This window comes from Pseudophryne corroboree (genome assembly GCF_028390025.1).
Source record: "Pseudophryne corroboree isolate aPseCor3 chromosome 3 unlocalized genomic scaffold, aPseCor3.hap2 SUPER_3_unloc_60, whole genome shotgun sequence".
Lineage (NCBI taxonomy): Eukaryota > Metazoa > Chordata > Amphibia > Anura > Myobatrachidae > Pseudophryne > Pseudophryne corroboree.
Window position 1 is genome coordinate 439,045 of NW_026967553.1, and position 26,304 is coordinate 465,348.

General features: G+C 52.2%; 2 protein-coding genes across 2 annotated transcripts in view; one reads left to right on the forward strand and one right to left on the reverse strand.

Annotated features, from left to right (window-relative positions):
• LOC134984543 (oocyte zinc finger protein XlCOF6-like) overlaps positions 1-26,304 on the reverse strand; it is a 142,963-nt gene that overhangs the window by 74,532 nt on the left and 42,127 nt on the right. The gene's annotated exons all lie outside the window — the stretch shown is intronic.
• LOC134984540 (oocyte zinc finger protein XlCOF22-like) lies at positions 3,640-23,738 on the forward strand. The gene is made up of 3 exons (XM_063950101.1): positions 3,640-4,234; positions 10,213-10,608; positions 22,526-23,738. Exons 1-3 carry the CDS (start codon positions 3,640-3,642, stop codon positions 23,671-23,673), a joined length of 2,139 nt encoding a protein of 712 aa, XP_063806171.1. The 3' UTR covers positions 23,674-23,738.

The window sequence follows — 26,304 nt, forward strand, 5'->3', positions numbered from 1 at the left end:
AGCCGTGGGACAGTCAGGGTCTCACCCAGTGCCTGATCCCACAGTGCAGGGGCCGTCAGGGTCTCATAAGCGTCCACTGTCTGTTAATCGACACGGAGTCTGACTCCAGTGTCGACGACGATGAGGCTAAATTGCAGCCTAAAATGACTAAAGCCACCAGCTACATGATTATAGCAATGAAAGATGTGTTGCACATTGCTGAGGAAATCCCTGTCCCTGACAAGAGGGTTTATATGTTTGGGGAGAAAAAACAAGAGGTAACTTTCCCCCCTTCACATGAGTTAAATGAATTATGTGAGAAAGCCTGGGAATCCCCTGAAAAGAAGGTCATAATTCCCAGGAGGCTACTTATGGCGTATCCTTTCCCGACAACGGATAGGTCACGCTGGGAATCTCCTCCCAGGGTAGACAAGGCGTTGACACGCTTATCCAAGAAGGTGGCCCTACCGTCTCCGGATACGGCCGCCCTCAAGGATCCTGCGGATAGAAAGCAGGAATCAGAGGCGTGGCCTGGATGCAGAGAGCAGCAGACGTGCTACACATGGGCTCCTGCTGCTGAAAGCTTAAAAATACTATTATAAGGTTCTTTCCTACCACCTCTACTAAATAAAAAGAACCTAAGCCCCTTATATCTCTGCTGGTGCACCCCTGTTAGAACCGGGGAGCACCTTTCGGAGCTCCCACGGATTGCGGCCTACAGGCACCTCTCAGACCGGGGCCTCAATTTCCGCACCGGCCTGGAGGGCCTCCCGGGACCGGAGTGACTTTACCCCAGATCCTTCCACTAAAGCCGAGGAACGGGGCTGACGCCGAACACAGCCTGAGGCAGACGCCGGAACACTGCGGCTGAGCCCTGGACCCGGTCGGCTGGAGCCATCGGAGGGGGGCCGGAGCTGTGCGGCGCTTGGAAGCCAGACGGGAGGAGGACACCGCTCCAGGCCTAGAGCTTAGACCCGCGCACCGCTGAGGAGACGGATCGAGCACACGGCACGGAGCTGTGCCGCCCGGCGGGAAATCGTCTCCTGGAAGATCACCCCGCTGCCCTGAGCCTACCCTCCGTCCGGAAGCCGGGACCTAAAGCCAGCAGGTGAGCCCCAGCGCTGTGGTGCACCCCTCTCTCTGAATCTCCTGCACCGTCCCTCCTGCACGCTCCTACCCCCCCTAGTGCTCTCAGGAGGCCACCTCTGCTTCTACTGTGGCCAGTACTCCGGTGTCCATCAATCCTCCCTCACTGCCACCTGGCCCTGGGGGTGCCCTGGCCGCCGGCTATACCTTGGCCGGACCTCACCTTGCGGGTGGGCTCCTGGTATCGATCCTGGAGGGGGATGAGCAAGCCAGGCACCACACTGTATTCTTAGCACCTGTCGTCCCTGCTTGTCTGGCTCCCCCTGGTGGAGATTAGGTCTCATTGCATGAAATTGGGTGCACTCCATTAAAACTCCCACCTGCATGCTTCTTTATACCATCCAAGACCCTAACAGTATCGTGGATCTCTGACGCTGTCTCCCCCTCAGCTCTCTATTGACGCTCTCATAACTCCACCCGGAACCTGCTATTCCACTCCCCCTGGCTCTGAGACAAACGGCTGGAGCCCCCTTTCTACCTCCTACCTTGCCGACTACCCCTGTTTCCACCCCCACAGGATTCTTGGAGGTGGCAACAACTCCACACATAGTAACATCCTGGGCTCTGAACACCCCTGGATCATCGAAGAGAAGGAGTCGCCGCTGGCCGGGGCTCAGGCTCACTCTGTGTAGCCCCTCCGTGATGTCCATGTGAAACGCCTTTCCCTCTCTGCAAGGCACTGGGCTCTACCCCACTCCTCTCACAGTTTTCTCTATACATCTATACATTACCGCTCTGAAAGTTTGTGGTCATGTCTAACAGAAACCGTAAAGCTCCTCCTGGAGACTCATCGTCATTCTTTGGCCCTAAAAGGGGCAAAAATGCGAATCAACACCCGGCTTCGCCTGGGACTCTACAGGACGCGGGATCCTCCCCGTCCAGATCCGACTCAGCTCTCACTGTTGACTCTGACCCCTATGACTCTCTGGTACAGAGGATTGCGACCACATTCAGAGTTGAACTACGTGCGGCCATTCAGGAACTTAAAACGGAGATATCCTCCCTGGGCTCGCGTACTGACGCTTTAGAACGTAAGACTGATGATATCTGCAACTACCAAGATGTGGTCACTCAGGAAGTCTCGGAACTGCGGTCGGAAGTTGACCTCATACGCGAACAAGTAGAGGACCTGGAGAATCGCTCGCGCAGAAACAATTTGCGAATACGCAACGTGCCAGAGTCGATAGATACACCTGCGCTACCGGAGTATCTCCTAGGTCTCTTTCAACAACTACTCCCGGATCACTCGGAGGAACAATTTCTGCTGGATAGAGCACACAGAGCTCTCCGTGCAAAACCCTCCCCGGACCAACCTCCGAGAGATATTGTCCTCCGCATGCACTATTTTCACATCAAAACTAAGGTACTCAACGCCTGCCGAGGCACTCCTGCTATCCCATACCAGGGATCTAACCACCTCCTTTACCAGGATCTGGCCCCCTCCACGCTCTAAAAGCTAGGATCATTCCATCACTGGAATAGACCCTCCCTAGTTGGAGTACACTCAGACCCTGTCAACAAGTTACTGGGGTATCCCCCTCCCCCTTTTTTGCCTTGCAGACCACCCTCCCCCCCATGCCCTCGTTAATGGTCCACGTTCTACAGTTACTCTGGTTGGTGGACAGTTGGTATGCCTCTGTTCTCCTCCCGGCCTCACCCCCACAACACCAGGTCCCCCTCCTGTGCGGATCGGGCCCTATAGTGGTGTTGTACGTCGTGTCCTTCAGACTGCGACTTTTTCTGGATACTCGGTTGGCCGCATGGCCTCCAATCCCCTTGTTTCTTGTCCCTAATTTCTCCTGTCCCCCTTATACCCTCCCTACGCAGCTTTGCACTACACCCTGGGTGGTTAGACCCCCCTCGCGCGGTGTTTCGCCCTGGAACCCACCATGACTCTTAACATTATATCACTGAATGTCAACGGACTCCACTCCCCCCAAAAACGTACTATGGCCATCCAATTTTTAAAAAAACAGAAAGCGGACATAATTCTTTTACAAGAAACTCGCTTTAAAACTGAACACCCATCCTTGGCCTCGAAGGCTTACCCTCAGGCCTTCTACTCCACAACCCCCCAAAAACGTAAAGGTACTGCTATCCTGCTTCATGCCTCCCTTCAGTACACTATTGAGAGCTCCTTCTTGGATCCCAAGGGTCGTTTTACTATTGTTGTCCTACAGCTTGGAGGCTCCTTTTTAACTGTAGCCTCGATTTATTCCCCTAATATGGAGCAGGGTGCCTTCCACAACGATTTCCGTAGCCAACTCGATATACTATCGAGGGGACGGGTGATCATTGGTGGAGACTTGCGCCCGTAAACAGAGGAATAGAATCCTCTCACTGAAGGACCAACGCCACAAGCTGACCTATGATCCTCAACAAATTGCCCACTGTTTCAAGGAATACTACCAGTCCTTGTATAACCTACCCACTCTTGATGACCATGTTAGTTTGCAAGAGCGCATAGACCACTTCCTCTCTTCCTGCCCCCTTCCGACACTATCTAAACAACAGATGGACTTACTCAACACAGAGATATCCGCAGAGGAAGTGGATATCACAATCAAATCATTGAGGAATGCCTCAGCTCCGGGTCCGGATGGACTGCCAGCTTTATACTATAAGAAATTTAATGGTACGCTGACCCCGGCCCTGACGGTATTGTTCAATGCGATTCTAGCGGGTACTCCCTTCAATAGCTCCACTACTAGAGCGGAAATAGTCATCATACCTAAACCCGGACGTGATCCCACAGACTGTAGCAGCTATCGCCCAATATCCCTGCTAAATTCTGACCTGAAATTATTTGCGAAAATACTTGCTAACCGGCTTGCGGGGATGTTCGCTTCCCTGGTTCACCCGGACCAGGTCGGTTTCATCCCCGGCAGACAGGCCTTTGACAACATTAGAAGGGCGATCGATACCTTGCACTTCGCTGACTCCTCTGGGATCCCCTCCCTGGTGATGGGGTTGGACGCTGAAAAAGCGTTCAACCGCGTATCATGGATATACATGGATTGCACCCTTCAACGCTTTGGTCTTTCGGGCTGTTTCCTCAAGGGCATTGAATCTCTCTACGCCTCCCCGTCAGCTTGTGTCCTAGTGAACGGTCTACTATCCCCTCCATTCTCAATTGCGAATGGCACGAGACAGGGCTGTCCTTTGTCACCCTTAATTTTCACAGCTGCCCGGATATCTCGGGGATCACAGTGGGCTCTTCTCAGTTCAAGATCTCTCTATATGCAGATGATATTTTGCTTACTCTCTCGAATCCACATATCTCTCTCCCAAACCTTTTCAAAATGATACAGGAGTTTGGTGTTATTTCCAATTTCAAAGTTAACGCATCTAAGACAGAGGTATTAGACTTCCACCTACAAACCCTGTTGAAAGCCACCCTATGTAACAATTTCAAATTTGACTGGAAAAAATCCTGACTGAAATACCTGGGCGTATATCTCACCAGACAATATTCCCAACTATATGTAGCTAACTACCCTGAGTTGATTCACAGTATTACTGGTGATCTCCAGAGATGGTCTGGCCAATTCATTTCTTGGTCTGGCCGAGCTAACGCTCTGAAAATGAATATCCTACCTCGCCTCTTGTACCTCTTTCAGTCGCTTTCAGTCGCTTCCGGTGCGGATTCCCTCACAAGTGTTCTTAGATTTACAGAAGAAATTCTCACACTTTCTATGGTCAGGCAAAAGGCCCCGAGTTAGATTCAAGATGCTCTATAACAGGGCCAGGGAGGGTGGACTTGGAGTGCCCAACATTAAATTGTACTATTATGCGGCCCATCTATCACAGGCCGTTCTCTGGCACTCGCACATATCTTCTCGTAGATGGGTTCAATTGGAATCCGAACTTGTTCGTGTGCGCTCCGTCTCCACCCTTCTATGGATCCCACGTTCTCACAGACCCCCTGATTATACTAATTTCCCATCCATAACATTCACTATCTCACTATGGGATAGGCTCACTAAGACCTTTGCTCTATTATCCCTGCCCTCCCGCTCTTGCCCCCCTTTGGGACAATCCACTGTTCGCCGAAGGACGGTCCTCACATGCCTTCCAGCACTGGTCGGCTCATGACCTTCTGTTTATCAATGATAATGCACTGTCTCGCTCTTTCCCAGCATTCGCAGATTTACAGAATTGATATGGACTCCCTCCGCAATGCTTCTTCCAATACCTGCAGTTACGTAGCTTTCACATAGCATTTCTCCAATCACACAACTCTCTGTCCCGATCCCCTCTGGAATCGTTATGCTTCCTGCGCTCTCCCTCTAAGGGCCTACTGTCATCAATATATCGCCTCATGCTTACACATAACCTACCCACATTGGCCCCTCACGAAATAGCTTGGGAAGCTGACTTACAGGAACACATAGAAACGGACACCTGGGAGCAGATTAAGCAGAATCTGGTTTCCTCTGCGACCTCTATTAGACACAGAGAGAACTCGTTTAAATTATATGTCCGTTGGTACCTGGTCCCGATGCGACTGAGTAGAATATTCCCTTCCGCATCAGATAGATGTTGGAGGGGCTGCGGATCGGAGGGTACCCTGCTCCATATATTTTGGGATTGTCCCGGGATAGCATCACTCTGGAAGGTCACCCGGAGATTGATCTTGCGAATCACCGGAGTGAATATGCCCTTTTCCCCGTCCTCCTTCCTTTTCCCGAGACCTATTCCCGGAACACCGAAACCCTCACAAAAGCTCATCTGGCACATCGCGACCGCACTGAGATGTAAAATCGCTTTCCACTGGAAATTGCACACACTCCCATCCATAGCGGCTGTGATTGCTGCTGTCTGGGATACATACCATATGGAGTTCCTCTCTAGTGTGATCGAGAGCGATGCAGTTACATTTTCTGAGATTTGGTCCCCATGGCTGGCGTACTACAAATGCCCCCCTCCCTTGACATACGGTTTTTGATATATTTGCCTATTTGATATCATATGTTTGCATTGCTGTACCCCATTCTCTTTCCCTCCCCTCCCATTTTTCCTTCTGTCTTCCCCTTCGCCCACCCTTATGTACATTGCATATTGTACTTTAGTAAAAACTTTCAATAAACAGTACTTAAAAAAAAAAGAAGAAGAAAGAAAGCAGGAATCAATCCTGAAAGCTGTGTATACACATTCAGGTACTATCCTGAGGCCTGCCATTGCGTCGGCATGGATGTGCAGCGCAGTAGCAGCCTGGACAGATTCTCTGTCTGAGGAGTTAGACACCCTGGATAGAGATAATATCTTACTGACCCTGGGGCATATCAAAGACGCGGTTCTGTATATGCGGGATGCTCAGAGGGACATTTGTTCTCTCAGCTCTAAAGTAAATGCAATGTCCATCTCTGCCAGAAGGGTCTTATGGACTAGGCAGTGGACAGGGAATGCTGATTCGAAAAGACATATGGAAGTTTTACCATATAAGGGTGAAGAATTATTTGGGGACGGTCTCTCAGACCTGATTTCCACGGCGACCGATGGGAAGTCAAAATTATTGCCGTATGTTTCCTCACAGCCTAAGAAAGCACCGTATTATCAAATGCAGTCCTTTCGTCCCCCAAAGACCAAAAAGGTCAGAGGTGCATCTTTCCTTGCCAGAGGTAAGGGAAAAGGAAAAAAGCTGCATCAGGCACCCAGTTCCCAGGAGCAGAAGTCCTCCCCGGCCTCCTCTAAATCTGCCGTATGACGCTGGGGCTCCACAGGCAGAGCCAGGAGCGGTGGGGGCACGTCTCAAGAATTTCAGCCACCAGTGGGTGTGTTCACAGGTGGATCCTTGGGCGATACAGATTGTGTCTCAGGGATACAAGCTGGAATTCGAAGAGACGCCCCCTCTACGTTTCCTAAAATCTGCCTTGCCGCTTCCCCCATGGAGAGGGAAGTAGTGCTGGCGGCAATTCACAAACTATATCTCCAGCAGGTGGTGGTGAAGGTTCCCCTACTTCAGCAGGGAAGGGGTTACTACTCCACCACGTTTGTGGTACCGAAAACGGACGGTTCGGTCAGGCCCATTTTGAATTTAAAGTCCCTGAACATTTATCTAAAGAAATTCAAATTCAAAATGGAATCGCTCAGAGCGGTCATTGCAAGCCTGGAGGAGGGGGATTACATGGTGTCGCTGGACATCAAGGATGCTTACTTGCATAGCCCCATTTTTCCTCCTCATCAGGAGTACCTCAGGTTTGTGGTACAGGATGTCATTACCAGTTCCAGACGTTGCCGTTTGGCCTGTCCACGGCACCGAGAATATTGACCAAGGTGATGGCGGAGATGATGATACTCCTTCGGAAGCAAGGAGTTACAATTATCCCATACTTGGACGATCTCCTCATAAAGGTGAGGTCCAGAGAGCAGTTGCTGATCAACGTGGCACACTCTCAGGAAGTGTTGAGACAGCACGGCTGGATCCTGAATATTCCAAAGTCGCAGCCCTTCCTGGGCATGATTCTGGACATAGACCAGAAGAAAGTGTTTCTCCCGGAGGAGAAGGCTCAGGAGCTCGTGACTCTGGTCAGAGGGCTCCTAAAACCAAAACAGGTATCGGTGCATCATTGCACGCGAGTCCTGGGAAAGATGGTGGCGTCTTACGAGGCCATTCTATTCGGCAGGTTCCATGCAAGGATATTTCAGTGGGACCTGTTGGACAAGTGGTCCGGATCGCATCTTCAGATGCACCGGCTAATCTCCCTGTCCTCCAGGACCAGGGTGTCTCTTCTGTGGTGGCTGCAGAGTGCTCACCTACTAGAGGGTCGCAGTTTCGGCATACAGGACTGGGTCCTGGTGACCACGGATGCAAGCCTCCGAAGGTGGGGGGCAGTCACTCAGGGAAAAAACTTCCAAGGACTGTGGTCAAGTCAAGAGACTTGTCTGCACATCAATATCCTGGAACTAAGGGCAATATACAACGCCCTGACTCAAGCCAGTGCTGATCCAGTCAGACAACATCACTGCGGTCGCTCATGTAAACCGCCAGGGCGGCTAAAGAAGCAGGGTGGCAATGGCGGAAGCCACCAGGATTCTTTGTTGGGCGGAGAATCACGTACAAGCACTGTCAGCAGTGTTCATTCCGGGAGTGGACAACTAGGAAGCCGATTTCCTCAGCAGACACGACCTACACCCGGGAGAGTGGGGACTTCATCCAGAAGTCTTCTCGCAGATTGTAAATCGATGGGAACTGCCACAGGTGGACATGATGGCGTCCCGTCTCAACAAAAAGCTAAAAAGGTATTGCGCCAGGTCAAGGGACCCTCAGGCAATAGCTGTGGACGCTCTGGTAACACCGTGGGTGTTCCATTTAGTCTATGTGTTTCCTCCTCTACCTCTCATACCCAAGGTGTTGAGGATCATAAGGAAAAGAGGAGTAAGAACAATACTCATTGTTCCGGATTGGCCAAGAAGAACTTGGTACCCAGAACTGCAAGAGTTGCTCTCAGAGGACCCGTGGCCTCTGCCTCTCAGACAGGACCTGTTGCAACAGGGGCCCTGTCTGTTCCAAGACTTACCGCGGCTGCGTTTGACGGCATGACGGTTGAACGCCGGATCCTAGCAGAAAAGGGAATTCCGGAGGAAGTTATCCCTACGCTAATAAAGGCTAGGAAGGACGTGACAGCAAAGCATTATCACCGGATATGGCGAAAATATGTTGCTTGGTGTAGGGCAGGAAGGCCCCTACAGAGGAATGCCAGCTTGGGAGATTCCTACATTTTCTGCAGGCAGATGTAACTATGGGCCTTAAACTGGGATCCATAAAGGTCCAGATTTCGGCCCTATCCATTTTCTTTCAAAAAGAACTTGCTTCACTGCCTGGGGATCAGACATTTGTTAAAGGAGTGCTGCATATTCAGCCCCCTTTTGTGCCACCAGTGGCACCGTGGGATCTCAATGTAGTTTTGGATTTTCTGAAATCGCACTGGTTTGAGCCTCTTAAGACTGTGGAGCTGAAGTATCTCACTTGGAAGGTGGTCATGCTGTTGGCTTCGGCTAGGCGTGTGTGAGAATTGGCGGCTTTGTCCTGTAAAAGCCCCTACCTGATTTTCCATGAAGATAGGGCAGAATTGCGTACCCGCCCGCAGTTTCTTTTCACCTAAACCAACCTATTGTGGTACCTGCGGCTACTCGTGACCTGGAGTACTCCAAGTTACTCGATGTAGTCCGGGCTTTGAAGATGTATGTTTCTAGAACGGCTGGAGTCAGAAAAACTGATGCGCTGTTCATTCTGTATGCACCCAACAAACTGGGTGCACCTGCTTCAAAGCAAACTATTGCTCGCTGGATCTGTAACACGATTCAGCAAGCTCATTCTGCGGCAGGATTGCCGCATCCAAGATCAGTAAAGGCCCATTCCACAAGGAAGGTGGGCTCTTCTTGGGCGGCTGCCCGAGGGGTCTCGGCATTACAACTTTGCCGAGCAGCTACTTGGTCGGGTTCAAACACTTTTGCTAAGTTTTACAAGTTTGATACCCTGGCTGAGGAGGACCTCGAGTTTGCTCATTCGGTGCTGCAGAGTCATCCGCACTCTCCCGCCCGTTTGGGAGCTTTGGTATAATCCCCATGGTCCTTACGGAGTCCCCAGCATCCACTTAGGACGTTAGAGAAAATAAGATTTTACTCACCGGTAAATATATTTCTCGTAGTCCGTAGTGGATGCTGGGCGCCCGTCCCAAGTGCGGACTTTCTGCAATACGTGTATATAGTTATTGCGTAATACAGGGTTTTTGGTTACGAGCTATCTGTTCAGTTAGGCTCAGTTTATGTTCATACTGTTAACTGGGTAAGTTTACCACAAGTTGTACAGTGTGGCTGGAATGAGTCTTACCCTGGGTTCCAAATCCTTTCCTTATAATGTCAGCTCTTCCGGGCACAGTTTCCTTAACTGAGGTCTGGAGGAGGGGCATAGAGGGAGGAGCCAGTGCACACCAGATATAGTATTAAATCTTTCTTAAAGTGCCCAGTCTCCTGCGGAGCCCGTCTATTCCCCATGGTCCTTACGGAGTCCCCAGCATCCACTACGGACTATGAGAAATAGATTTACCGGTGAGTAAAATCTTATTTTTTTTTTTTTTTAGGTAGAACGTCTGTCTAATATTAAAACAGAAGATATAGAGGGAGAAGAAGAGACGTATGTGACTGATATAAAGGCAGAAGATACAGAGGGAGGAGAAGGGACGTATATGACTGATATAAAGGCAGAAGATATAGAGGGAGAAGAAGAGACGTATGTTACTGATATAAAGGCAGAAGATACAGAGGGAGAAGAAGAGACGTATGTGACTGATATAAAGGCAGAAGATACAGAGGGAGAAGAAGAGACGTATATGACTGATATAAAGGCAGAAGATATAGAGGAAGAAGAAGAGACGTATGTGACTGATATAAAGGGAGAAGATACAGAGGGAGAAGAAGAGACGTATGTGAGGGGTGATCAGCAGTGTAAGGAGGAGGAGATCCCTACAGATATCAGCACAGGTGAGTAATAAACACTTATTACAGAACAGAGTCACATAGTGACATATTCTCCTTGCTCAGTCACTACAGCAATCTCTTATACTACAGCCTCTGTTAGTACAAACTAATGAGGAATATGTATTTTCCCCGTTGGGGAGTCAGGAGACATCAACCCCTATTATACTCCTGCTCTTCTCCTTACATCATGTCACTGTGTGTTTTACCAGCCCAGACGTCTGACCAGTCCCAACTCCACACTCTAAGGGCAACAGGATGTTAGACAGATCAGTCATGCTTTGCCTGAACACCCAAACATTCTAGAAAGGTATTATGAAACGTAACAGTGGAAAGAATATCAGACCATATAGCAATTAAATAGCACAGGAAATAAAGATAAAAATATACGCTTTATACCCATAACAAGAACAAATAAATCTGTCCCAAAAATAGATCCATGCCCAGTAACTTAGTCCCAGTTGGCACATGTTACAGCAGGAAACAAACTCTGAGTGTCTGTAACAGTCTTACTCCTTTATCATATTACTTCGAGACGGAAGACAACTCCTCCGGAATTGGTTTAGGTAAAGTATCATGAAGGACTGTCCAGGAATATCCCACTTTTTCAGAATAGCAGGGCCATCCTCGGGTGAAGGTATCACTGTGAAGGCGCTGTTTCGCATCACAATAACCTTAGTAGGAAAGCCCCATTTGTATTGCACATTTCCTTGGGTGGAATAGACGCCTTTTGGCCATCGTCACAGGAGAAATATCCAGATAAAGCTGCAGATTATCCAGGCACTCAGCCGTGGATGAGGAAGACAAAGCGACTTGTAGAATGCATTCTTTAATATGAAAAATGGACCCTGAGCAGAGTGTGCCTTGGTGCCTGGATAGGGGCCTGTTTGGACTTTGGGAGCCTATGGATCATATCAGTAAGAAGGTGTGACAGGACGGTACTGTACGGAAGCACTCGCAGCTTCCGCGTCCCGTTGACTGCACACAGAATGGAAGGTCAAGCCGCACGAGGCCTGACCACATAGGGGATTCCCGCTTACCGTCAGTAACCGCCTGTTACTGACTCCACCCACTGCGCTGTGGGCGGGTTCTCGCTGCCACCACCAAACTCCTAACCTGCCGTGGCGTTTGGAACCACGGTTCTGCTCTGTATGTGCCGACGCACTGCTTTACCACACCTGTGTGGTGTCGACGAATCCCCACTAGCCACTTGCTAGGCCTCTACCGGTAGCTGGCGGAAGGCGGAGCTTGGAGACGTCAGGTGCTTCCCTGGACAGCCGGAGGACGGGGCTAGGTTTGGCCTAACCCTGTTGGTCACAAGATGAAGCAGTCTTCTTGAGGCAAAGGTGTTTATTGCTCAAATAACCTTTAAAAAGGCTCCTCCCTATTGCTAGGGGCAACAGCATACAATCAAGATGTTTCAGCAGAAGAAGATGTTACAATACACAATCCTATGGGCCAACTGCCCTTCTTTTATCCCTCTCCAAGACCCCTTACCACAGGGGGTAAGCCCGCCCTGTGGTGTACAACCAATCAATGTTTACCCATGAGCTGTGCATGCTCTGGTCTCATGCACACCCAACATTGTTCCCTATGGACAGTGGGGAGTGGTCGGTCTCCTTTGACGCTCCTACCTTGGAGAATCAGGATACTACCCGGTGCCGTCCAGTCTGGCTGGGGGGAAGTTTTCCCTCCTAAATCTGACTTCCAGAAACCTGCCCGGGACCCCTCTCACTGCCTGCAGCCTGGATTTGGGCTCCAGAGCTGGGCAGCCGGGCTCCCCGGTCCAGGTTTCTTGGCACTACGGCTGATCTCCATGGAGCTCCAAGAAACCACTCAGCTTGTTTTATAGCTAAGCTGCTTCTCTTTCTCCCTGGGCACATTGGAACTGTGAGGCTGGATGGGAAAGCATTCCGTTTTTAGGGAAAAGGTCTGGGAGAATCCATCAGCCTGCACAGCTATGGATTCCCCCCTCCTGGGACACACAATCAAGTAAGTGCATTTTACCTTTACATACATTACATTTAAATCACACTGTACATGTTTATACATTTAAATACACTCTGAGCCTGCACAGGCTCCACATACCTAGGCACTGCATGTTTTACACAATGTCCTAACTACTGTGCCTTCCCTAGCCCTGCAGCCTGGCTGCTAGGGCTCTCCCTCTCAGTGCTGGAGGTATGGGGCTGGCTTCCCCCATCCTCCAGCCTGCCTTTCTGCCTCTGGGGTTCCAGGGAGCTGGCTCTCCCTGTCCCCCCAGGGTGGCACTAACCAGTGGCCTCGCCGCACGCAGCGGCGCACCCCCCTGTACCTAAGCCCGGCGGCCCGGGACACTTGTCCCGGCCGCCGTGACTCTGGCTTTGTTTCAGCGCTGAGGCGCCGGGAGCGTAGCTCCCGGACCCCAGCGCTCACCATCCTGCTGGGCAGCCTATTTTCCCCCACGCCGCTAGGGAGCCGGCTAGCCCGGTCCCCCATGAGCGGCGCCTGTCTGTCTTGTGGCCTCGCTGCAGCGTCCGGCGGGGAGCCGGGCTGCAGCGCACCCCCCTCGCCGGCTAGCAGCCCGGGACGTCCGTCCCGGCTGCTGCGGCTGGCCACCTGTGCTGGGCTGAGGCGCTGGGAGCAGAGCTCCCGGCCCCCAGCGGCGGCTCTCACAGAGAGCACTGCAGCGGGAGCCGAGCTCCCAGCCGCAGCGCTCACCCTTCTCCACGGCGCGCACACTCCAGTGCGCCCGGGGCTACACTGACTGCTGCCGGGAGCGGAGCTCCCGGACTCCGGCGGTCAGCGGCTGCCTCCTCTCCCCCGGCGCGCACACTCTGCTGAGCGCGCCGGGGGCTGTCCTCCCTGCCGTGGTCTCCGGAGGGGTCCGGGACCACGGCACAGTTTAAAAATACAATTTAAACACATTTTTACAAACACGGCGCCTAGCGCCCAACACAATTCAAATTTGGCGCCAAGCGCCCCTTTGTCTTTAAAAATGGCGCCGGGCACTAGGGGTTAACCCCTTCAGTGCCGCAGGCGGCCATTTGCCTCGTGGCTGGGGCTCTCCGGCCACACTCCTCCCCCCCATTCAAGCGGGTCAACCAGGGACCCATGTCCCAACGATTTGGGTCCTGGTCCCGCAGTCCGTTGGGGTGAAGGGGACGCTACCTGGGGGGTGTAGGCTCTGGCCTTGACAGTTCATCCATAGTGTAGTGGGCCTCTCTTCGTGGGTGCACAATGTTCAAATAGTCCACCTGAAGTCCAAGTTCAAGGCTCCACCACAAAAGTATGTCCAATTCCCCCAAGGTAGGTTGCAGCCACCTAACAGGTAGGTGGTAAGTCACCACGGTGGGGGGCCGGCTACAAACAAGTGCCACCCACGGTGTCCCAACTGTGGCATTCCCCACCTCCCACAATAGCAGTTTCCTGCTCAAACAGACCACAGGGTGCTCCTGCCCATATGGCTCTGTCTGGCTCGGTACTGCTCCCAGTCCGTGCAGTGGCGCAATAGTTCGTAACACACAGTCCTGGTCAAGAATGTGCGCCATCAGCACTGGAGCGGGTACCCGAGCCTCCTTCAATGACTGGAATGCCAACTCGCAAGCGGGTGCAAAGACCACTGACTTGGGAATGCCCTTCCTAGCCATCTCTGTCAAGGGGTTCACTACAGGACTAAAGTCAATGACAACATGTCCGTAGGGCCTTACAGGTTCTAATGTCAGTACCGGTCTGGGTGATGTGGGTCGGGGACAGCCTCTGGTTGCCTCCACCCCCTCTGGGTTGGGCCTACCCCTGTCTCCTCCCACATGGTGCCCCAGGCACTGCACCTCCGTCATACCTATCTGGCAACTGTCTGCCCTAACTGTCAGACCTGCCCTCCAATCCTCCTCTGTCGACCTATGACTCGGGAAACCTACCCTGTCACCTAGGCCTACTCCTTCCTCCTCGTCCGCTATCTGTGCCACAGTGATGGCGGCCAGACCACCAGCCTCTGGATCCTGTGTGGCATCCACTACAGGGAGGCTGCGTGTCTTCCCCGATCTACTGTGCACAGGCAAGGGACCTGCTATGTCCACAGCAACTTGCTGCAAGGGTTCTCCTATGGGCAGAGGCCCAGAGACAACACAACCGCTGGAGTGCCCCGGCTGCCAACGCATGGCACCAGCCTTACAGTTGGTCTGGGCGTCATCCAACATTCCAGACCAGGGTAAGCTCTGTGTCAGGCACTTCAGGGTACGGTCTGTCTCCGGGTTACTGTCCAAAGGGGTTTCACTGGCAACCGACACCGGTTGCGCAGGAACTTTCCCTGAGGGGACCAGTTGGACACATTCCCTATCTGGTCTATCCCCTCCCACTTTCCTGTCTACCCTGTACCTTAACCCTTCCCGCCCGGCCAAACTTCCTGCCCCAACCCTGTCAAGGCCGCTGCCAGAGTGGCGCCTCATGCCTTTCGGGGATGGGTCAGAGAGTTGAGCCTCCCTAAACTCCTGCCTGTGGCCCTCAATCTCTCCTAAATTGGGACACTCTACAGGGGGATCTAGGTGGGGACTACTAGGGTCAGTCTGGTAGGGGTCAGTCATGGAAAAATCAGTGTGGTTTCTCATACTCACCGCCGGAGTTGGCAAACCACTTGGGTCAGGAGCATCATTGGGCACCCCCACAGGATCAAACGAGCTGGAACCGACATCCTCTGCGTTGCTAGTGGACGTGGGCATACCAGAGGCAAAAGGCATGCGGGGTCGATGTGCTGATCTAGCCGCTGTAATCTTTTCCTCTGGGCTGGTTGATGCTGTGGTTGGCTGTGCTGGCAGTTGTCTAGCAGCTGTAGTCTTTTCCGCTGGGCTGTGCTGGAGTAGCTGATGTCAACGGTGGGTTTGGAACTGGACTCCGGGGAATGGCGCCAACAAACGTAGTGACGATCCCACCACCCAGATCATTTCCTAGGACCACATCAGTTGGGAGACCATCCATGACGGCAACTTCTCGCAACTCTGGTCCAGCTCCCCAGTCCAGGTAGACTCTTGCCATGGGAACCGCTTTTTCTGTTCCTTCTGCCAGTGTGACCGTGGCAGTGCGACCCTGCAATACTGCAGCAGGATCTATGAGGTGGGGGCTCACCACAGTGATTGAGGCCCCAGAGTCTCTTAGGCCTTCTCCCTGCAGGGGTCCCACGTGGACCGGCTGCAGGTGCCTCCACATGTTGTGGAGGGGCTGTTTGGCCATGCAGGTGACTCTCTCCGCAGAGTGCACCTGTCTCTCGCCACACTCCATCAGACTGACTATAGGGGGAACAGTCTCTGTAGGCTCATCTCCTCTCGTCAAACAAGCGATCCGGGCTCCAGCACTCGGATTTGGGGCACGAGTCTGGGGTGCTTGGGATGCAGGACAGTTCATCCTCAGATGTCCGATTTTCCCACAGCCGTAGCACTTCTTCTCCAGTCGTGGCACCGATGATCTCTGATCAGTTGCAGGGACGCTGCGGTGCGGTTGCTGGCCAAGAGCACCCGGGTTGGAAGATGCTTGTCTTTGGGGGTGATGAGCTGAAGAGGGGGGTCCCCTTGGTGGTACAGTCTGTTGGAGCTGGCTGCTGGCGGGGCGCTTCTGCCCCCGTGGCCGAATTGCCACATATTTGTCGGCTAATTGGGCAGCCATTTTTAAGCTGGGTGGCTCCCGATCTAGCACCCACTCCTTCACTTCTGGGGCGCACCTATAATAGAACTGCTCCCTGCAGATCAGGTCGATCAGTGCGTCCCATGTAGTGGCTTCAGAATCCTTCACCCACTTCACCACGTACTGCCGCAGCTGGGTGGCGAACTGCTCATGGGTGCTGCTAGGATTCTTGGGCAAGTCTCTGAATTTCTTCCTGTAAGACTCGGGAGTGATGAAGAATCGCTGGAGGAGGGCTTTTGCGACTTCGTCGTAGTTCCCACAGTCCTCCGTCGCCACTCCTCGATAGGCCTCCAAGGCCTCTCCATGCAGAGTGGGCACAAGGTGTCTCACCCACTCTGACTTGGGTAGATTGTGTAGTTTACAAGTCCTTTCAAAAACTTGCAAATGTCCATCAATGTCCCCATCACTGTCTGCAAACTTGGCAAACTGTATACGTCCTGATCTGTGTACAACAGCTGACAACGGCTCCCGGGGTACCACGGCCTGTGGTGCCCGCTCATCACGCCACATCTGGATGATGATCAAGCGCTCTTGCTCCGTTGCCCTTTCCCCCAATTCCGCTAGCCGATCTGCTAGGGTATCCGGGCCGCCCCCCCTGGGACGTTGGGATCCTTGCCCTGCTAGGGATTGCTGGGAAACATTGCTGCTGTGAGAGAGGGCGGGGCTTGTGGTTCTCACCGGTTCCTTACGAAGGTCCACTGTTGGGCCGTCCTCTGCGATGCTGACGCCGTCAGTGCTTTCCACCTCCGCCCGATGAGACTCCTCCACGCTCCTGAGCGCCGCCTGCATGACGCTCCTGGATGCGTTGGAAGGGATATCCACACCCTTCCCCTGGCATACGATCTCCAGATCCTCCTTGGACATTCCGCTGAATTCCGCCATCTTGTGCGTTCTCCTGCGCTGCAGTTACTCCTCTCCTGAGTAACTCTGCTTCTCCAATCGGGTGATGAAAAGCCGCCTGGGATTATCCCACTGCTGCCACCAATTTCTGTGACAGGACGGTACTGTACGGAAGCACTCGCAGCTTCCGCGTCCCGTTGACTGCGCACAGAATGGAAGGTCAAGCCGCACGAGGCCTGACCACATAGGGGATTCCCGCTTACCGTCAGTAACCGCCTGTTACTGACTCCACCCACTGCGCTGTGGGCGGGTTCTCGCTGCCACCACCAAACTCCTAACCTGCCGTGGCGTTTGGAACCACGGTTCTGCTCTGTATGTGCCGACGCACTGCTTTACCACACCTGTGTGGTGTCGACGAATCCCCACTAGCCACTTGCTAGGCCTCTACCGGTAGCTGGCGGAAGGCGGAGCTTGGAGACGTCAGGTGCTTCCCTGGACAGCCGGAGGACGGGGCTAGGTTTGGCCTAACCCTGTTGGTCACAAGATGAAGCAGTCTTCTTGAGGCAAAGGTGTTTATTGCTCAAATAACCTTTAAAAAGGCTCCTCCCTATTGCTAGGGGCAACAGCATACAATCAAGATGTTTCAGCAGAAGAAGATGTTACAATACACAATCCTATGGGCCAACTGCCCTTTTATCCCTCTCCAAGACCCCTTACCACAGGGGGTAAGCCCGCCCTGTGGTGTACAACCAATCAATGTTTACCCATGAGCTGTGCATGCTCTGGTCTCATGCACACCCAACATTGTTCCCTATGGACAGTGGGGAGTGGTCGGTCTCCTTTGACGCTCCTACCTTGGAGAATCAGGATACTCCCCGGTGCCGTCCAGTCTGGCTGGGGGGAAGTTTTCCCTCCTAAATCTGACTTCCAGAAACCTGCCCGGGACCCCCCTCACTGCCTGCAGCCTGGATTTGGGCTCCAGAGCTGGGCAGCCGGGCTCCCCGGTCCAGGTTTCTTGGCACTACGGCTGATCTCCATGGAGCTCCAAGAAACCACTCAGCTTGTTTTATAGCTAAGCTGCTTCTCTTTCTCCCTGGGCACATTGGAAATGTGAGGCTGGATGGGAAAGCATTCCGTTTTTAGGGAAAAGGTATGGGAGAATCCATCAGCCTGCACAGCTATGGATTCCCCCCTCCTGGGACATACAATCAAGCAATTGCATTTTACCTTTACATACATTACATTTAAATCACACTGTACATGTTTATACATTTAAATACACTCTGAGCCTGCACAGGCTCCACATACCTAGGCACTGCATGTTTTACACAATGTCCTAACTACTGTGCCTTCCCTAGCCCTGCAGCCTGGCTGCTAGGGCTCTCCCTCTCAGTGCTGGAGGTATGGGGCTGGCTTCCCCCATCCTCCAGCCTGCCTTTCTGCCTCTGAGGTTCCAGGGAGCTGGCTCTCCCTGTCCCCCCAGGGTGGCACTAACCAGTGGCCTCGCCGCACGCAGCGGCGCACCCCCCTGTACCTAAGCCCGGCGGCCCGGGACACTTGTCCCGGCCGCCGTGACTCTGGCTTTGTTTCAGCGCTGAGGCGCCGGGAGCGTAGCTCCCGGACCCCAGCGCTCACCATCCTGCTGGGCAGCCTATTTTCCCCCACGCCGCTAGGGAGTCGGCTAGCCCGGTCCCCCATGAGCGGCGCCTGTCTGTCTTGTGGCCTCGCTGCAGCGTCCGGCGGGGAGCCGGGCTGCAGCGCACCCCCCTCGCCGGCTAGCAGCCCGGGACGTCCGTCCCGGCTGCTGCGGCTGGCCACCTGTGCTGGGCTGAGGCGCTGGGAGCAGAGCTCCCGGCCCCCAGCGGCGGCTCTCACAGAGAGCACTGCAGCGGGAGCCGAGCTCCCAGCCGCAGCGCTCACCCTTCTCCCCGGCGCGCACACTCCAGTGCGCCCGGGGCTACACTGACTGCTGCCGGGAGCGGAGCTCCCGGACTCCGGCGGTCAGCGGCTGCCTCCTCTCCCCCGGCGCGCACACTCTGCTGAGCGCGCCGGGGGCTGTCCTCCCTGCCGTGGTCTCCGGAGGGGTCTGGGACCACGGCACAGTTTAAAAATACAATTTAAACACATTTTTACAAACACGGCGCCTAGCACCCAACACAATTCAAATTTGGCGCCAAGCGCCCCTTTGTCTTTAAAAATGGCGCCGGGCACTAGGGGTTAACCCCTTCAGTGCCGCAGGCGGCCATTTGCCTCGTGGCTGGGGCTCTCCGGCCACAGAAGGTCAGTGGAAGAAGCCTTTGGAAGCTTCTGAAAAGAGGACCGTGGCATAATCATAAAGCTCAGCATTTGTAACAGAATTCAGAATGCCCATTATTCTGATATTATTTCTCCGAGACCTGTCTTCTAAATCAATGACTTTATCACGAATAGAGACCGTGTCTTCCTGAAGGGTGTCGTGCTGAAATCAGATCTTTGTGAGACACAACAATCTTTCATTTTAGTCTGTACGAGTGCCAATCTCACTGATACTGGACCTCAAAGCTTGAATATTAGAGCTAAGTTCTGAATATATTTCAGTCCCTAAATGTAGATAACATAGAATGTATAGAGCGTAGAGTAATAGGATCATCTAGGATGTCTTAAGATGTCTTCAGCCATTACAGCTGGGCTGTGCATCTGACAAGAAGAAGCAGATGATGTTTTAGCGGTCTCAGATGGACCACCTGAATTCGAGATACCAAAGAGGGGTGGTATTCATGTGACCGCCGGTCAGCTGACCGACAGTCACATGACCTCCTCCACGAGCCCGACGGCTCACTTTCCCGATGGTCGGCATGCCTTCCAACAGGGACTATTTCCACTCGTGGGTGTCCACGACACCCATAGAGTGGAAATAGAACCCGTGGCGATCGCAGGTCGCCACCGAGCCCGCAATGGGCTTGCTGCACTCGCCCCTCCCCGCTGGGATCCTGGCGTCGGTATGCTGCCGGGATCCTGGCGTCGGTAAGCTGACCGGCGGTCAGCCATACTACACCCCAAAGAGATGGACAGGTGGGGCCGATTGGGTATCTTTTAACCTTTCTTGGAGGTATGGAAAGCCGGCTACAAAGAGACTGACCTCTCGGAGATAGGAAAATACAAACGATCTATAAATAAAAGGAGCAGTAGTACGCTGTCAGGAGGTTACATCAAGATGACTCCTTTCACAATGACATTCTTGGGGTGACAGGGGTTTTTGAGCCAAAATTTCAAGTAAACATGATGTAATGCAACTCAAATAACACAGTAATGAGCGAGATATTCCACTAGAGGTCAGCGTGATCACAGACGTGAAGTACTCGTCACAGAGATACACAAATGGCAAAATATATTCAGTGAATAAATCCACAAAATAATATACTGTGAGGTTGTAATCAGTGTAATGTGCTGTACTCAAAAGATACTTGATACTGGGCTCTGCGTGTAGACTGAGAGGAAGTAGATTATAGTGGTAACATATAAATAGAAGGTAGTGTCACCTCCAGGCAAATGCCACAATTTAGTGTAGTGACCCCGGTCCAGCCATCAGGACATTTATTTAGCAGCTTATATCAATTTTACACCTTATTGAAGGCAAAGCATGCGATGGGCGGGTGCCAGGATTCAAAATGGCAGCCACCTCACTTTCCAATATCATTGCCGGGCTCGGTGACACTGGGCAGACCGGTCTGTCCCCAGCAATAGTGGGAGCTGCGCACCCATGTGAGTGGGAGAGCATTTGCTCCCACCTGAGGAAAAATTGCCCCCAAGTCAGGTGTGTGTGGAGCGTGCAGGAAAGACTGGGCGCACTTATCCCCAAATTCAGCCCGTGGCTTCAGCGGCGTCGCTAGGCTGCGACAGTGAACAGTGCTCGGAGTGAGCAGAGCGAGCGGCTTTAGGGCAGTAGGAGTAGTGGACTTAATAGATTGGACCAAGACCCGGCCGCCGTGACTCTGGCTTTGTTTCAGCGCTGAGGCGCCGGGAGCGTAGCTCCCGGACCCCAGCGCTCACCATCCTGCTGGGCAGCCTATTTTCCCCCACGCCGCTAGGGAGTCGGCTAGCCCGGTCCCCCATGAGCGGCGCCTGTCTGTCTTGTGGCCTCGCTGCAGCGTCCGGCGGGGAGCCGGGCTGCAGCGCACCCCCCTCGCCGGCTAGCAGCCCGGGACGTCCGTCCCGGCTGCTGCGGCTGGCCACCTGTGCTGGGCTGAGGCGCTGGGAGCAGAGCTCCCGGCCCCCAGCGGCTTTGTTTCAGCGCTCTGGCTTTGTTTCAGCGCTGAGGCGCCGGGAGCGTAGCTCCCGGACCCCAGCGCTCACCATCCTGCTGGGCAGCCTATTTTCCCCCACGCCGCTAGGGAGTCGGCTAGCCCGGTCCCCCATGAGCGGCGCCTGTCTGTCTTGTGGCCTCGCTGCAGCGTCCGGCGGGGAGCCGGGCTGCAGCGCACCCCCCTCGCCGGCTAGCAGCCCGGGTCTTGGTCCCAGCGGCGGCTGAGAGCTATCAGGTAGATAAGAAGCCACTTACTGAGGAGAGCTCCAGAAAGCACGTCTGGATAGACTCAGGCCACGCCCCTCTTATTTATTATTTTATATAATAACAGGGGTGACAGGTGTGGTACATCCCTGCAAAGGCAGATCCAATCTTTCTCATCAGACTCTGCTGTCTTCCCTGCACTCTCACTCAGATGTTCACTGCTACCAGTAGCACACGTATGAGAAGCAGAAGTATGGCGGCAGCTGTATAGATTCTGATATGTAATTCTCTATATCATACTTACTGTACACACATCATCCTTATTACTATTGAGAGAATAGAGGTAAGACACTGATGATGGGGGTGTAAGACTGGATTATAACCTAGCAAATGATGATGATTACAGGGTATCATATGGTGTATTGCATGTCTACTCTGCTGTAGCAATATACCTTATATAAGGGTGAGTAGTACATGTACAGGCTTACCAGCGTATGAGCACACACATAAAGGAATGCTACCTTACCAATGCTCCAGGAGTAACGTTAGGAGACATTTCTCTGATCCATCAGCTCATATGACTGATGTTATTGTTCATCTAGAATCTCCAATTCAAACGATATGTTCCCCATCCATTGGTGCTGACATAGGACATGGCGAGTGACTACATCTCCATTTATACTTCATGGATAGTTACCAGTACAAGAGAGCGATATATCTAAGTCTTATTATAATATTACATTTGTTATTGTGAGTGTTCTCAGGAGGGTGGACACAATGATAGTCTGAGACACAATATTATAAAGCCTTCATTAAAAGTTATGTTTTATTATACACACACATTTACAATTAAGTGTCCCAGACAGTCGTCTTCTCTTATTGTTTACAAGATTAATATTGTTACAGAAAATGTCACATTTCCATAATGTATTTTATTTCCAGCAGATGGACACACAAGCAGAAATATCTCAGAAGGACATCTAATGTTATCCCCGGATTGTGAAACAAATGATGACAGTAGACAGGATTCTCCAGGAGCTAACCCCATTACCCCAATTATACATCCAGCTCTATCTGCTGATCCCTCTGATACTGGGAAATGTTCTCCTGATCACTCTGATATTGGTGCATCTGTTACAGCTCTGACAGTAGATACAGTGTTTCCCTGTTCTATAGATGCCAAATGTTTTACACAGAACACAAAGCGTATTAACCCACACACAGGTAAGGAAGGTGAGAGGCCACTGATATGTTCAGAGTGTGGGAAATCTTTTGCACATAAATCAGATCTTGTTATACATCAGAGAAGTCACACAGGTGAGAAGCCATTTCCATGTTCTGAGTGTGGGAAATGTTTTGCACGGAAATCGCATCTTGTTATACATCAGAGAAGTCACACAGGTGAGAGGCCGTTTTCTTGCTCTGAGTGTGGGAAATGTTTTTCCCAGAAATCACATCTTGTTCTACATCAGAGAAGTCACACAGGTGAGAGGCCGTTTTCTTGCTCTGAGTGTGGGATATGTTTTTTCCAGAAATCACATCTTGTTCTACATCAGAGAAGTCACACAGGTGAGAAGCCATTTTCTTGCTCTGAGTGCGGGAAATGTTTTTCCCAGAAATCACCACTTGTTACACATCAGCGAAGTCACACAGGTGAGAAGCCATTTTCTTGCTCTGAGTGTGGGAAATGTGTTAGATGGAAATCACAACTTGTTACTCATTACAGAAGTCACATAGGTGAGAATATATTTCCATGTTCTGAGTGTGGGAAATGTTTTTCCCAGAAATCACATCTTGTTCTACATCAGAGAAGTCACACAGGTGAGAGGCCGTTTTCTTGCTCTGAGTGTGGGAAATGTTTTTCCCAGAAATCACATCTTGTTCTACATCAGAGAAGTCACACAGGTGAGAAGCCATTTTCTTGCTCTGAGTGTGGGAAATGTGTTAGATGGAAATCACAACTTGTTACTCATTACAGAAGTCACACAGGTGAGAATATATTTCCATGTTCTGAGTGTGGGAAATGTTCTGCACACAAATCAGATCTTAGAAACCATGAGAGAAGTCACACAGGTGAGAAGCCATTTCTCTAACGTCCTAAGTGGATGCTGGGGACTCCGTAAGGACCATGGGGAATAGGCGGGCTCCGCAGGAGATAGGGCACTCTAGAAAAGAATTAGGACTACTGGTGTGCACTGGCTCCTCCCTCTATGTCCCTCCTCCAGACCTCCGTTAGAATCTGTGCCAGAACGAGAAGGGTGCAACTTCGTGGGCTCTCCTGAGATGGCTGTGAAGAAAAGTATTTTGTTAGGTTTTATTATTTTCAGAGAGCATTCTGCTGGCAACAGACTCTCTGCTACGTGGGACTGAGGGGAGAGAAACAAACCTTACCAACTGCTGGATCGATTGCGCTTCTTAGGCTACTGGACACCATTAGCTCCAGAGGGATCGAACACAGGTACTGACCATTGGCGGTCCGATCCCGGAGCCGCGCCGCCGCCCCCCTCGCAGAGCCAGAAGCAAGAAGCACGGCGTGGAGTTGAGATCGGCGGCAGAAGACTCCTGTCTTCAGATAAGGTAGCGCACAGCACTGCAGCTGTGCGCCATTGCTCCCACAGCACACCACACACTCCGGTCACTGTAGGGTGCAGGGCGCAGGGGGGGCGCCCTGGGCAGCAATAAGGTACCTTTGAAAATAGTTTTGCAGACATACAGGTAGGCACTGTATGTCTGCATGAGCCCCCGCCATTTTTTACACACAAAAACGCGGGACAGAAAGCCGCCAGAAAGTGGCGGGGCTTCTTCCTCAGTACTCACCAGCGCCATTTTCTCTTCAAAGCTCCGCTGGAAGGAAGCTCCCTAGACTCTCCCCTGTAGAATCACGGTAGAGGGGTGAAAAAGAGGGGGGGGCACACAAATTTAGGCGCAAAACAGATATTACAGCAGCTACTGGGTAAACAATGAGGTACTGTGTTTGTTCCTGGGTTATATAGCGCTGGGGTGTGTGCTGGCAGACTCTCTCTCTGTTTCCCCAAAAGGCCTGGTGGGGGAATTGTCTTCAAAAGAGCTTTCCCTGTGTGTATGGTGTGTCGGTACGTGTGTGTCGACATGTTTGACGAGGAAGGCTATGTGGAGGTGGAGCGAGAGGAAACGAGCGTGGTGTCGCCGACACCGGATTGGATGGATATGTGGAAGGTTTTAAATGAGAATGTTAATTCCTTACACAAAAGGCTGGATAAAGCAGAAGCCTTGGGACAGTCTGGGTCTCAGCCCTTGCCTGATCCTACTACGCAGGGGCTGTCAGGGTCTCAAAAGCGTCCACTATCCCAGGTTGTTGACACAGATATCGACACGGAGTCCGACTCCAGCGTCGATGATGAGGAGGCCAGGTTACAACCTAAAATGGCCAAAGCTATACGTTATATGATTATAGCTATGATGGAGGTGTTACACATCTCCGAGGAGAGCCCTGTCCCTGACAAGAGGGTTAATATGTTTGGGGAAAAGAGACAAGTGGTGACCTTTCCCCCGTATCATGAATTAAATGAGCTATGTGAGAGAGCTTGGGAATCACCAGATAAGAAACTGCTGATCCCTAAAAGGATGCTAATGGCGTACCCCTTCCCGCCAACGGACAGGTTACGCTGGGAATCCGCCCCAAGGGTAGACAAAGCGCTGACATGCTTGTCAAAAAAGGGGGCCCTACTGTCACAGGATACGGCAGCCTTAAAAGATCCTGCAGATAGAAAGCAGGAAGCTATCCTTAGGTCCATATACACACATTCTGGTACCGTTCTTAGACCGGCCATTGCGTTGGCATGGATGTGTAGTGCAGTAGCAGCATGGGCTGACATGTTATCCGAAGAAATGGATACACTGGACAAGGATACTATAATACTGACATTGGGGCATATCAAAGACACTGTCCTGTATATGAGAGATGCTCAGAGGAATATTGCCATGCTGAGCTCTAGAATAAATGCTATGTCGATTTCAGCCAGAAGGGGCCTATGGACTCGACAGTGGACAGGTGATGCCGACTCTAAGCGGCACATGGAGGTTTTACCTTACAAGGGTGTGGAATTATTTGGGGAAGGTCTGTCGGACCTAGTGGCCACAGCTACGGCTGGGAAGTCAAATTTTTTACCGTTTATTCCATCACAACATAAGAAAAGCACCGTATTATCAGATGCAGTCCTTTCGTTCACAGAAGGGTAAGAAAGTCCGAGGTGCGTCCTTTCTTGCCAGAGGCAAGGGTAGAGGAAGGAAGCTGCATAACACAGCTAGTTCCCAGGAACAGAAGTCCTCCCCGGGTTCAACTAAGTCCACCGCATGACGCTGGGGCTCCACAGGTGGAGCCAGGGTCGGTTGGGGCGCGTCTTCGAAATTTCAGCCACCAGTGGGTTTGCTCACAAGCAGATCCCTGGGTTTTACAGATAGTATCTCAGGGGTACAGGCTGGAATTCGAGGAGACGCCTCCTCGCCGCTTCCTAAAATCGGCTCTGCCGACATCCCCCATAGAAAGGGAGTTGGTACTAGCGGCGATCCAGAAATTGTACATCCAGCAGGTGGTGGTGGAGGTCCCCCCCCCCCCCGCAACGGGGGAGAGGGTATTATTCCACGTTATTTGTGGTACCGAAACCGGACGGATCGGTCAGGCCCATTCTGAACTTAAAATCCCTGAACGTTTACCTGAAACGGTTCAAGTTCAAGATGGAATCGCT

Bases quoted from the DNA above. Each gene is read 5' to 3' on its own strand.
- LOC134984540 (XM_063950101.1), top strand. From the start codon at position 3,640: ATGGACTTACTCAACACAGAGATATCCGCAGAGGAAGTGGATATCACA. The intron at 4,235-10,212 runs GTCTACTATCCC...TTTTTTAGGTAG, and splicing joins AGCTTGTGTCCTAGTGAACG to AACGTCTGTCTAATATTAAA. The intron at 10,609-22,525 runs GTGAGTAATAAA...TATTTCCAGCAG, and splicing joins CCCTACAGATATCAGCACAG to ATGGACACACAAGCAGAAAT.